Below are 14,321 nucleotides of genomic sequence, written 5' to 3' on the forward strand. Positions count from 1 at the left end.
GGTCCATCAGGTTGAGGTCAGGACTCGGTGCAGGCCAGTCAAGTTCCTCCACTCCAAACTCACTCTTCCATGTCTTTATGGACCTTGCTTAAAAGGCCAGTTGTAGGTGGGGGGCAGTGGCCAATTGTTTGTACTGTCATACATTCAAGGAGTCTTCATCAGGAGATGGGGTCTTATCAGCTAAGCACACCCACCTGCCTGCATGTCTGAGCTAGGGGGCAGATGGATTTCAGGTAGTTGAGGTCAGGACCATGTGCAGGCCAGTCAAGTTCCTCCACCCCAAACTCGCTCATCCATGTCTTTATGGACCTTGCTTAAAAGGCCAGTTGTAGGTGGGGGGGCAGTGGCCATTTGTTTGTACTGTCATACATTAAAGGAGTCTTCATCAGGAGGAGGGGTCTTCTCAGCTAAGCACACCCACCTGCCTGCATGTCTGAGCTAGGGACAGATGGATTCCAGCTAGTTGAGGTCCATCAGGTTGAGGTCAGGACTCTGTGAAGGTCAGTCAAGTTCCTCCACTCCAAACTCACTCTTCCATGTCTTTATGGACCTTGCTTAAAAGGCCAGTTGTAGGTGGAGGGGGCAGTGGCCATTTGTTTGTACTGTCATACATTAAAGGAGTCTTCATCAGGAGGAGGGGTCTTCTCAGCTAAGCACACCCACCTGCCTGCATGTCTGAGCTAGGGACAGATGGATTTCAGGTAGTTGAGGTCAGGACCATGTGCAGGCCAGTCAAGTTCCTCCACCCCAAACTCGCTCATCCATGTCTTTATGGACCTTGCTTAAAAGGCCAGTTGTAGGTGGGGGGGGGGGGCAGTGGCCATTTGTTTGGAGGAGTCTTCATCAGGAGGAGGGGAGGAGGGATCTTCTCAGCTAAAGCACACCTACCTGCCTGCATGTCTGAGCTAGGGGCAGATGGATTCCAGGTAGAAAATGCTACACAAATCTGCCCTTACTCAAGATGGCCACGACCAGAAATGCCAGGAGGGCGTTTTTTCAAATTGATTTCTCAACAAAATAAAGCATGGAGACCTGGATGGATGTTTGCTTGGAAAATTAAAAATTAATTGAATAGCATTTTCAGCTTGTGGTGCTCAGATACAGTCTAGTTCGACTTTAGGAGCTTTCCTCGGTAATAAATACACAAATATTCACATAAAGAAAACATTTTTAGGGGGGAAAAAAAAAGAAACATACAAGGGAAACCTCTTTTTCTGGACATTAAGCTGGGAGACATGTCTTTTTGAAGGTCAAAAAATAATTTTTGTCAAGCCATTCTACTACAGCTGAAGCTTCATTTTTGAATAAAAAAAAATGGTTAAAAATCATTGTGAGCCATTAGAAATGCTTGGAGGGTCGCTGAGATCCATCCTCCGGTGATCCCCACCAGAAAACGGGAGCGCTGCACTCGTGACAAGGGGATAGCAAGGAACAGCCTCAACACTGATGCGTTTCGTCCCTGCCCCGGGGCTTCTTGTATGACTAAGCCCACAGGGACAGGGCAAAACGCATCAGAAGGTGTAGCTGGGGGAAGTGCTGAGGCTGTTCGTTATTATCCCTGGAGAACGGGCTGTCTGGAGCCTGGCCCTTTCGCATCTGCACATACTGTATGAGCAACATATAGTTAGAACTTTTTTTTTTTTTTTTGTTTGTTTTCTGCCACCTGCGCCCGGTTGGGGAACATATGTTACTGTTATGGTGATAACTCAGAATTTTAGATTTCCTATCACTTTAATTTGAGATTACATTGGTGATCTGGACAATTAGAGAGGGAGGGATCTCCAGCAATACAACCCTAACGGAGAATCAAAATCATATTTATTTTATTTTTATTTTTAAGTTTAGGCTTTTATTACAATACAAGGTCCTACTCCAGACAAAGCTTTTTTCGTTCTTCGTGTTGGATGAAATGGGGAAGGGTTTAGAGCCCTTGTCAGGATGCCTGACAGAGGAGGGGGGGGGGGGAATAATGTCTATGACATCTTGTCCTGTTGGCTGTGGTCATCAAAGAGTGAAGACAAATCCTCCCTATGGGGACCACAAATAACCTGTCCAGGGGCTAAAAGTTTCCTACGCAGTCCAAAACCTGAACGGGATTTTGGTTTTTAGATCCAGAATCACAACATATTGCACAAATTCCCAAGTACTTCGTCCTGCTTTTTTTTAGGAGGGGTTTTCTTTTTTCATCTTTTAAAATCTTATTTCCTTCCTTTCATGTGACAATACATCACAATTGGAGTAGATCTGAAGTTGAAGTGTCACACCATAATATTCAAGTCCAAATACAAGTGTCACGGCCAGGGGTCCGACTCGGAGGCCAGTAGCTATAGCCATAGAGAGGCTTCCCACCAACCACCAGGATAGGTATACAAGCAGGTGTCATGGTCAGGCTCAGAGACCGGTAGCTATAGAGAGGCTCCCACCAACCAGCAGGATAGGTACCCAACAGGTCACCCTGGCAGATGAGGCGGGCTCACCCGAGGTGCTGGGTCTAGTCACTAGCCAGTGTTCACCAGAGCTCCTGATGGTGGAGATGGGTTTTGCTGCCTGTTAGTTCCAGGTCCCCACCAGGAGGTGAGCAAGCCTGGGGTCCAGTAGCAGATATAACAGGTAGGGATCAAGCATAATCGTAGTCCGTAAACAAGCCAAAGGTCGGTACCAAGTAGTTGCAGGTTAGGATCAGGCAGAAGAGTAGTCGAGGAACAAGTCAAGTGGTTGCAGGTTGGGATCAAGCGGAAGCATAGTTAAGGAACAAACCAAACGTCAGTAACAAGCGATTACAGGTTGGGATGAAGCAGAAGCGTAGTTGACGACAAGCCAAAGGTCAGTAACGAGTGGTTGCAGGTTGGGATCAATTGGAAACATAGTCAAGGAACAAGCCAGAGGTCAGTAACAAGCGGTTGCAGATTGGAATTAGGTAGAAGAGTAGTCGAGGAACAAGCCATAGGTCAGTAACAAGCGATTTCAGGTTGGGATGAAGCAGAAGCGTAGTCGAGGACAAGTCAAAGGTCGGTAACGAGTGGTTGCAGGTTGGGATCAAGCGGAAACATAGTCAAGGAACAAGCCGAAGGTCAGTAACAAGTGGTTTCAGATTGGAATTAGGTAGAAGAGTAGTCAAGGAACAAGCCAAAGGTCAGTAACAAGTGGTCGCAGATTGTGATCAAGCAGAAGTATAGACGAGGTACAAGCCAAAGTTCCGTAACAAGTGGTCGCAGGCTGGGATCAAGTGGAAGCATAGTTAAGAAACAAGCCACGGGTCAGCAAGCGGTTGCAGGTTGAAATCAGGCAAGGGCATAGTCAAGGATCAAGCCAAAGGTCGGTAACAAGTGGTTGCATGTTCGGATCAAGCAGAAGTGTATTCGAGAAAAAAGCCAAAAGATTGGTAACAAGCGATTGCAGGTTGGGATCAAGTAGAAGAGTAGTCGAGAAATAAGCCAAAGGTCGGTAACAAATGGTCGCAGGTTGAGATCAAGCAGAAGCGTATTCAAGGCACAAGCCAAAGGTCGGTAAGGCCTCATGTACACTGCTGCTAAACTGACATTTAGGAGCAGTTGGGCATTTTTTTTCAACTGCTCCGGAACTCTCCTCTATATTGCTTTATCAGTAGATGTATACAGGGTCGTTTATAGTTGTTTCTAGGCAGTTGAGTTTAGAGGCCTTTTTTGGAAAGCAAAAAAATGACTTCAGACGCTGAGTTTAGAGGCATTTCAAGCGTCAAATGCTTCTAAATGCAGTAACTCGCGTTTAGCCATGTTTCGTTTACAGTTGTTTTTCATTATTGGCCATTTTGAAAAAAATATATATTTTTTTCAAAAGCTTCTAAATGCAAATGTGCCAAAACGCCCGCTAAATGCGCCATTGTAAACGCAGCAAAATGGACGTTTTAAATGTGGGTCACTATCTGTCCAGTTAAATCGTTCAGGAGAGGTTGTAAAAATGTCCCGTGTACATGAAGCCTTACAAGTGGTTGTAGGTTGGGATCAAGCAGAAGTGTTGTTGGTAAACAAGTCAAAGGTTGGTAACAAGCAGTTGCAGGTTGGGATCAAGTAGAAGATTAGTCGAGAAGTAAAAGCCAAAAGGTCAGTTGGGATCAAGCAGAAGAGTAGTCAAAGAACAAGCCAAAGGTCAGTAACAAGTGGTTGCAGGTTGGGATCAAGCAGAAGTGTTGTTGGTACACAAGTCAAAGGTTGGTATTGGTAACAAGCAGTTGCAGGTTGGGCTTAAGTAGAAGATTAGTCGAGAAGTAAAAGCCAAAAGGTCAGTTGGGATCAAGCAGAAGAGTAGTCGAAGAACAAGCCAAAGGTCAGTAATAAGTGGTTGCAGGTTGGGATCAAGCAGAAGTGTTGTTGGTACGCAAGTGAAAGGTTGGTATTGGTAACAAGCAGTTGCAGGTTGGGCTTAAGTAGAAGATTAGTCGAGAAGTAAAAGCCAAAAGGTCAGTTGGGATCAAGCAGAAGAGTAGTCGAAGAACAAGCCAAAGGTCAGTAACAAGTGGTTGCAGGTTGGGATCAAGCAGAAGTGTTGTTGGTAAACAAGTCAAAGGTTGGTAACGAGTAGTTGCAGGTTGTGACCAAGCAAAAGAGTAGTCAAAGAACAAGCCAAAGGTAAGTAACAAGTGGTTGCAGGTTGGGATCAAGCAGAAGAGTAGTCAAAGAACAAGCCAATGGTCAGTAACAAGTGGTTGCAGGTTGGGATCAAGCAGAAGTGTTGTTGGTAAACAAGTCAAAGGTTGGTAACAAGCAGTTGCAGGTTGGGATCAAGTAGAAGATTATTCGAGAAGTAAAAGCCAAAAGGTCAGTTGGGATCAAGCAGAAGAGTAGTCAAAGAACAAGCCAAAGGTCAGTAACAAGTGGTTGCAGGTTGGGATCAAGCAGAAGCGTAGTCAAGGAACAAGCCAAAGGTCAGTAACGACTGGTAGCAAAGATACGGATGGCAGTAGGAGTGACAATAATGACATGTTGGCTGTAGAAGAGCAAAATAATCTGGCAAACAAGAAGTGCAAGGGCATGGCTTAAATAGGAAGTTCATTGGAGGAGCAAAGGGGTTAAGGTTCAAGAGAAACATGAAATAAGGCAAGGTTGTCTATGGAATCAGGCATGGGGCTGTCCAGCATCTCAGGTGGCTCACCAAGAAGAGACACTGCCAGAGGTTGCAGGATCAGATCCGGGTCTTGACAACAAGTTTATTCTAATGTTATATCGTCTGCAAAGCCAATGCGTTTCAGGGGCTGTACCCTCTGCCCACTTAATCAGGGCATAAAAAAAAAAAAAAGAACCAAATAATCAATATATAGTTGGATGTTTTTGAAGTGTTGTGAGTTTTCATTGGTCGGCAGCTGGTTCGAGCAGCACATTCATTCTTTCATTTTTTTTCCAAGCCCCGATGAAGGAAGTCCCGGAAACGTGATGGCTTTGCAAACAATCGATCTTTAGAAGAAAGATGTGTATTTAGACTTGAGCATTAGATTGTGAAGCTTTAATTCGATATCCACTCGACTCCTATCACGACCCAAGATGATGGCGGAACCCCTTTGGTGTGTAGAAGCTTCCAGCTCAATATGTAAAATCTCTCTCTATATACTGTATATATATATATACATACAATCACACCACTGCCGTATTATTTGATGACAACAATAATATGTAGGCAAAAAACCTTCTGTAACAATAATATATAAAATAACCATATAAAGAAAACCTCAGAGTTCCAACACTTCTTGTCCATTTTCTCAAGCAACTACTTGACAATATGGCTGCCTTTTGTAATGTAGCATCCGATATCTCTTCTTCCCAGAGTCCTACATGGCAGGAAGGGGTGGGACTTCACTTATGGACCATCCAGATCGCATGGGATGGAGGCCAATAGGAATAGTTCTTTAAACTTTGTATCTCAAATCCAACATTGAAGTATCTCTTTGCTGCGATGAAACATTTTGCTCGTACCATAGAAGGAAGACTCTCCCAGTTGCGGAGGGACAGACAAATAAAACGGCGCATTCATTTAGACGGTAGGCTGTGTGTCGCCCTCTAGAGGTGACCCCCGCTGAACGTTGCCACCGGCAGGCACAGGAGGGAGCAGAACTGGTCCTGAGCCGTCTGTGACCAGTGCGGTCGGTAGATTTTACGGAAGTCTCTGATTTCGGGCTTGTAACACGGTGACACCTCACACCTAAAAAACGAAGAGAAGAAACAATCGCTGTTAGGATGTACAGTCCGAGCACACACAGCGCGCAGTGGTTGCCAAGGGTTACCAAGCGCCACAAAACGCGCACATTGGGGCTGCTGATTCGTTGATCTGGAAGGAATTTTTTTTTTTTCATCCCACTGCAGCAAATTGGATCATGATTTATAGGGGGTGTTTTCACCTTCCTCTGGATCACCTGTGGGTATAGGGCTCTATAGATGGAGGTTTTCTAATTTAGTTATTCTATTTATTTATTTTCTTACCGCTTTAATTGGTTACACTTGTGTATGTAAATATGTACCCCGTATAGATCAGGGGTCTCCAGACTTTTTAAACAAAAGGTCCTTCAGATTTTAAGGGGGCCAGATTGTGGTCAGTGGGAGTAAAAAAACAATACAAAGAGCACCAGTGGTTAGTAGGAGGAGGAATAGTGCCCCATAATGGGAATTAGTGAGAGGAATAGTGCCCCATCATTGGTATCAGTGGGAGGAATAGTGCCCCATAATGGGAATTAGTGAGAGGAATAGTGTCCCATCATTGGTGTCAGTGGGAGGAATAGTGCCCCATCATTGGTGTCAGTGGGAGGAATAGTGTCCCATCATTGGTGTCAGTGGGAGGAATAGTGCCCCATCATTGGTATCAGTGGGAGGAATAGTGCCCCATCATTGGTATCAGTGGGAGGAATAGTGCCCCATCATTGGTATCAGTGGGAGGAATAGTGCCCCATCATTGGTATCAGTGGGAGGAATAGTGCCCCATCATTGGTGTCAGTGGGAGGAATAGTGTCCCATCATTGGTGTCAGTGGGAGGAATAGTGCCCCATCATTGGTATCAGTGGGAGGAATAGTGCCCCATCATTGGTGTCAGTGGGAGGAATAGTGCCCCATCATTGACAATGAAAGAAGTAATGTTTCGAGGAATATATCGGTGGGAGGAATCCCCAAGGGCCGGATAAAGGCGTGTAAAGGGCCGCAGTTTGGAGACTTCTGGTATAGAATAATATTTATGAACATACACACAAAAATATTTTGCCTTTTTTTTTTCAAAAAATTTGGAAAACGACTTGTCACCACTTCATCTCCAGCACTTGGGCATCCCTTAGTGGGTGGGATGTGCTGCTCGGTGTATTTTAGGGTTTCCCTTTGAATTGAGGTGAATGGAAGCATAAAGCAGAGGCTGAGCCCCGACGTGCTGTATGGAGGCTCCGCACTGTGACTGGTGGACTCTGTCATGTCTGTGCGTTTGGCCTACATGGAAAATGCAGAAAAAAAACGCACAACGGCTCATCTAAAGTCAACAAGTCCTGATTCCAACACATCTCGGCTTTTTTGCAGGTGCTTGAATATTCGGTGTGAAATTTGTGGAAGCGGTCCTGGAGTGCCCCCTACTGGATGTACTGAGGTAGGACCATTTATTCATAAAACTTGTTAAATCACCACCTTAAAGGACTATTGTTTTTTTTTATTGTTTTTTTTTTTTTTTTTGTGTGTGCATATATTAGAAGTGCATTTTAAGTTTGAAGATTCGTTTAACATTTAATATCACGGAGAAGAAAATGGGGGTCATTGCAATGTTTCCCGTCACACAATATCTGTGCACATGTTTATCAAATGCAAAATTCCAGTAAAAAATACTCTAAAGTTAATTTTACTGCGCACAAACACAATATATCACCTAATTTTTTTATTTTTTTTTGTGAAATAATAAAAAAGTTGAGGTTGCAACAAGTAAATAAATACTGAACATGTCAAACCATAAAATAGGATATTGAAATGGCGACAAAGTTTCGAGTTATCCATGAATAATCTGACCTGGAATTATTACTCGCACTCTGGCGTTCGTTGCGATAAGAATAACGCAATTGTCATTTTTGTACTTTGTTTTTATATGTGTGTATGTGGTGGTTGGGGACATTTAAAATTAATTTTTTTAATGCTACTTTTTTTTTTTTTTTTTTTTACAATTAACTTTATTGGTATCACAAAGAAGGACCAATAGCCCCCTATGTGGCAGCACACTGTAATGACAGGTTCTCTCTACTTGAGACATCTGGGGTCCATTAGATCCTAGATGTCTCCCCAGACCTCCACTGAAATGAATTGAGCACAGGCTCTATCAGCTTGTTCCCTGGCCACATCTGTCGGGGAGAGTGACAGCCGATCCCGGACGTGAAATAATGTAATACAGTCCACTGTAGAAAGAAGCCGTCAACTCGGTGGTCCTCTTATTAATCTTTATTGGCTACATAGCATGGATACAGTACTAAAAATCAAACGCGTTTCGGCCATGGCAGCCTTTCTCAGGAAGGCTGCAATGGCTGAAACGCGTTAGTTTTGTATAGTATGCGTGCTATGTACCTAAAAAAAAAAAAAAAAAAGAGGAGCGCCGATTTGCCGACTTCTTTCTACAGTGGACTATCATTGTATGGGGTCACAGATACCCCAGCATGAGCACCGGTCTTCAGCATTTTCACTTGAGACACAAGCGGTTGAGCTGGATTATGTTTCTTTCTTTTAAATACAGTAATACACATTGCTTCCATGTACATTCACCGGAAGGGAGATCAACAAACAGGCATTCACTGATCTCCCTTCGTTCTACCCACCTATACTCGCCACGTTGGTTCAGGGTCTACAGGTTGGACAGTGGAGCTCAAGATACCAGGCTCTTGGGCAGGGGGTGCAGGAGTAAGGGTCATAACTTTTTAGCAGGCTGTGGAAGTAAACGGGGGGGGGGGGGGGGGGGGGTTTACAGCTTCCCAGATCACTTCTACATGAAAAGCCCATTGCTAAGTGAACACATTTACAAGACATAGTGTGTGTTTAACATTCCCGTTCTACCAGCTGCTGCTAATAAATGGCACTGGTAGACAAATGGCTAAACCACAACTGAACTTGTTTTAGTAAGAAAAATCCAGCAAAATGTGACAAAGTCTTGTTTTCTTTAGAAAACGGTCACAGCCGGAGTTGAAAAGCCTGTCCCCTGCCAGCATGCAGCAGGGACAGGCACTTGGCTCTCTATGTGGAAGCAGGAGTCCCTCTACAGAGGTCTGGCACACCCCCTGCTGAGCCAGAGCTAGAACTCTCCTATTGGCATTGACATGAGATTTGCTGATTGCAGAGTCATAGGTCTCACTCAACAGGGGGTTTCCCGCATCTGAGCCTGAAAACTAAACCACTTGAGATGCTGGATAGCTCCCTGCCTGATTCCTTGGACAACCTTGCCTTGTTTTTCTTGAACCTTGCACCCTTTGCATCTCCCATGAACTTTCTTTTTAGGCCATGCCTTTGCACTTCCTGTTTGCCAGATTATTGTGCTACCTCCAGCCAATATCTTGCTCTTGTCACTCCTTCTGCTTGTATCTTCCCTACCAATCGTTACAGATCCTGGGCTTGTTCCTCGACTACACTTCTGCTCGATCCCAACCTGCAACCACTAATTACCAGCCACCGGCTTGTTCATAGACTACACTTCTGCTTGATCCCAACCTGCAACCAATTGTTACCAACCTCTGGCTTGTTCCTGGACTGCACTTCTGCTTAATCCCAACCTGCAACCACTCATCCTCTGGCTTGTTCCTGGACTACACTTCTGCTCAATCCCAACCTGCAACCACTCGTTACCAACCTCTGGCTTGTTCCTGGACTACACTTCTGCTCAATCCCAACCTGCAACCACTCGTTACCAACCTCTGGCTTGTTCCTAGACTACACTTCTGCTTGATCCCAACCTGCAACCACTCATTACCAACCTCTGGCTTGTTCCTCGACTACACTTCTGCTTGGTCCCAACCTGCAACCACTTGTTACTGACCTTTGGCTTATTTACTGACTACACTTCTGTTTGATCTCAACCAATCTGCTACTGAACCCTGGCTTGCTCGCCTCCTGGTGAGGCGATTCTGAGGACGGGGACCTGGTACTAACATGCAGCTAAACCCGTCTCCACCATCAGGAGCTCTGGTGAACACCAGTTAGTGCTTCACCTTGGGCGAGCCCACCTCAGCTGCCAGGGTGACCTGCTTGTATACATATCCTGCTGCTCAGTGGGAACCTCTCTGCTGCTATAGCCAATGGTCTCCGAGTCGGACCCCTGACCGTGACAGTAGCCTATCGTCAATTTAGTAGAACTATCACATTCTCAGACATCATTGAGTCCAAAGTACCACGTGGTCGTACCCTGCTTGGTTCATTCTTCCTCTTTCACTGCTTTTTTTTTATAGATGGGACTAAGGATAAAGGAAAATATCTTACTTGATGACCCTCTGAAGAATTTTGCGTTCATCCTGGTCCAGGCACAAGGGGAACGTTCCTCCATTCTGCGCAATAATCTGCGCTTTGTCTACTTTGATTTGCGAAATGCTGATCTGCTGGAAAGAATGGGGGGGGGGGGGGGATTAGTGGTGGTCGGCTGTGGTTCAGTGGTCAATAATGTAGCATCAGACTCAGTAAAGAGGAACTTCTTTCTGAGGATAGAAGTGGCAAACAACTTTAATCAAGTCAAGGTTTTTTTTTTGAAAGAGCTAAAGGCTTTAAATACTTCTTTTTTAGTAGGTGAGGAGAGTTGCTGTTTGGCAGTAGTGTGGATTGCGGAGAGTCTAGTGATGGACTGAATTGTATTATATGGTTGGCTATAGAAAGCCCTTCATTAAGAAGGAAATCAATTCCCGTCTCATTCCTCTGTAACGTTTTCCTGAAATGAACTGGTCGGGATCTGCCTCAGAATGAACGGGCTGCATGTAGTCTAACCTCAGAGCAGCTCACAGATGATGTCTGTGTTGCCTTATTGTGACTGATCCATCCTGACAATATAGCACCATGTATATCCACCCTTCATTGACCAATCAAATGTATACTGCCAGCAACATCATTACAAATATGTTCCCCCAATTCCAGAGCAAGTCTGCTGGGTAATACCCCAAGCATGCCCCATACCCCAAGCATGCCCCATACCCCAAGTATGCCCCATACCCCAAGCATGCCCCATACCCCAAGTATGCCCCATACCCCAAGCATGCCCATATCCCAAGCATGCCCCATACCCCAAGTATGCCCCATATCCCAAGTATGCCCCATATCCCAAGTATGCCCCATATCCCAAGTATGCCCCATATCCCAAGCATGCCCCATACCCCAAGTATGCCCCATACCCCAAGTATGCCCCATATCCCAAGCATGCCCCATACACCAAGTATGCCCCATACCCCAAGTATGCCCCATACCCCAAGTATGCCCCATACCCCAAGTATGCCCCATACCCCAAGCATGCCCCATACCCCAAGCATGCCAGCCTGCGGAGTCAGCTGTTTGCCTCTCTTGTCCCGTGTGGTTCTCACCTGGTTGAAGCTTTTCTTCGTCTTGGAGTTTTGTCTCTTCACCACCTCCCGTACAGTGAGATTCAGGCATTCCATTCTGGAATCTAAGGAAAGAACATAGCGGTATAAACACAGATCACCACAGCAATAGAGAAGCTTGTAAAAATACCAAACTGCTTTCCAAACTGCAGCCCGGGGGCCCAGATGTGGCCCTTTGCAAGCATATATCTGGCCCTTAGAGCACCATTCCTCCCACTGACTCCAATGATGAAGCGCCACTCCTTCCACTGACACCAATGACGGGGCACCATTCCTCCCACTGACACCAATGATGAAGCGCCACTCCTTCCACTGACACCCACTATGAGGCACTATTCCTCCCACTGACACCCACTATGAGGCACTATTCCTCCCACTGACACCCACTATGAGGCACTATTCCTCCTACTGACACCAATGATGGGGCACTATTCCTCCCACTGACACCAATGATGGGGCACTATTCCTCCCACTGATACCAACAGCGGGGGTCTATTTCTTCCACTGACACCAATGAGGGGGCACTATTCCTCATCTGATACTAATGATGGGGCACTAACTGACACCAATGATGGGGCACTATTCCTCCCACTGACACCAATGATTGGGTACAATTCCTCCCACTGATACCAATGATGGGGCACTAACTGACACTAAATGATGGGGCACTATTCATCCCACCAGTACCAACTGACCACAGGCACTGTCATTTTCTTGCTCCCACTGGTAACCAAGTCTGAGGCATTTTTTAATCCCAATGATACTGGTATGATATCAGGAGCTGATACAGCCAAAACTCCTATGGAATATCTCTCTCTCATATATATATAAGAGAGATAGAGAGGTATATCTATATCTATCTCTCTATATCTATCTCTCTCTCTCTCTCTCTCTCTCTAAATAATGAATCATACTAATATTGTAAAGGAAGTAGCAAGATTTACCTCTAACGCCCCCCCGCCCCCCGCCCCAGTGTGACAGTAGCCTTATGTCAAAGTAATGACGTATATATATATATATATATATATATATATATATATATATATATATATATATATATATATATAGACTAAAGCTTAGGGAAAAACCAGGTGAAAAACCATGCAATCAGTCTGAGCCAATTACAACCCAGCCATAAACGGGGGTGACCTATACATGGACAGATATTTTTCCACTAGTGTCACAAACAGCAAGGGATCCATCCATATCTGTACAACCCACTCCACCCAGAGCTGCAAAGTCAGTTCTGAGCAGAGGAACGGATCTCACTGTTTCTTGGCTACACCCAATACATTCTTATTATTATTTTTTTATCAGTTGACTTACCAAGTTCTTCGTATGAGTTGCACGCTTTCCTCAAGCTGACCGACGTACAGACTTTCTCTCCATCACTCCATCGACTTCGGCCGCTCACACTGGACTGCGGGAACACAAGATTGACAAATCCATGTCACCGGTACTCTCTCTCTCTCTCTCTCTCTCTCTCTCTCTCTCTCTCTCTCTCTCTCTCTCTCTCTTTGTTTTTTGTAGCCAGACCAAAATCACCTTCAGACTGCAACCAATCACAACTGTATTTCTCTACTCTGACTTCATACTGGATCTGACTGGTTGTCCTGAATCCTGATCTGTCGATCCGGATCACTGATGTTCACACTTCCTTAGGCCGGATTCACACCTACGGCAGTTTTAGTGCTTTTTGCATTTTGCAGATTTGCACTGCAGTCCATTTATCATGGTTTCCTATGGAACACGTTCTGTAGAGCAAATCTGCAAAATGCAAAAAGCACTAAAAATGCCATAAGTGTGAATCCAGCCTTATGAACCACTTCAGTTCCGGAAGGTTTACTCCACCCCCTCCCCCAGCCCCTTCCTGACCAGGCCACTTTTTGCGGCGCTGCGTTAGTTTAACTGTCAATTGCGCAGTTGTGCGACGTTGTACCCAAATAAAATTGATATCCTGTTCTTCCCACAAATAGAGCTTTCTTTTTGTGGTATTTTGATCACCTCTGCGGTTTTTATTTATCTTTTTTTTTTGCGCTATAAACAAAAAAAAATAATAATAATTATATGTGTGCGTGTGTGTGTGTAATATATATATATATATATATATATATATATATATATATATATATATATATATATATATATATATATATATATATATATATTTATTTATATATATTTTTTTTGTTTATAGCGCAAAAAAATATAAATAAAAACCGCAGAGGTTTTAAAAAATATATATATATATATATATATATATCATTTTTTTTTTTTTTTTTTTTTTTTTTTTTTTTACTTTCTGCTATTAAAAAAAAAAAAAAAAAAAAAGTGAATTCCTTCATCAATTTGTTTTTGTTTTTTAAAATCTAGTAATCTTTATTACAAGAGTTTTCTTAAAACAATAAATCAAACACATTTCACATTCATATTATCCACATACAGCAAAAATACACATTGTATAGAATAATCCCACGTACAAAAAAATAAATAGAAAATACATCTCACAAATACAAAAAACACATCTCAAGTCAAGTAGCCCCCTCCTTTTCCTCCTCCCCCCTCTCAAGGGGTCCAAACCCTCCCCCCCCCCTTTACCATCTCAAACCAGGGCCTACTGGTATCTTCCCCCCCCCCTCCATTATATGGCAACTCACATTTCAGGGCCCTTCATCAATTTAAGCCAATATGTATTCTGCTACATATTTTTGGTTAAAAAAATCCCAATAAGCGTATATAGATTTGGTTTGCGCAAAAGTTATCGTGTCTACAAAACTATGGGATA

At 44.1% G+C, this 14,321-nt stretch overlaps 1 protein-coding gene across 2 annotated transcripts in view; it reads right to left on the minus strand.

Annotated features, from left to right (window-relative positions):
• Nucleotides 1-1,525: 1,525 nt before the first annotated feature.
• PIK3R5 (phosphoinositide-3-kinase regulatory subunit 5) overlaps nt 1,526-14,321 on the minus strand; it is a 144,377-nt gene continuing 131,581 nt past the window's right edge. The window contains exons 16-19 of one of the 2 annotated variants that reach the window (XM_077458588.1): nt 12,863-12,956; nt 11,519-11,601; nt 10,437-10,552; nt 1,526-6,168 (exon numbers count right to left, since the gene is read on the minus strand). In XM_077458588.1, coding sequence (XP_077314714.1) covers nt 6,027-6,168; nt 10,437-10,552; nt 11,519-11,601; nt 12,863-12,956 — 435 coding nt within the window. In that variant the 3' untranslated portion in view covers nt 1,526-6,026. The remainder of the gene's footprint in view (nt 6,169-10,436; nt 10,553-11,518; nt 11,602-12,862; nt 12,957-14,321) is intronic. The other variant, XM_077458589.1, reaches the window with a different exon arrangement.

Source organism: Lithobates pipiens, unplaced genomic scaffold, assembly GCF_037356315.1.
Source record: "Lithobates pipiens isolate NorthernLeopardFrog02 unplaced genomic scaffold, aLitPip1_a1.2 Scaffold_28, whole genome shotgun sequence".
NCBI lineage: Eukaryota > Metazoa > Chordata > Amphibia > Anura > Ranidae > Lithobates > Lithobates pipiens.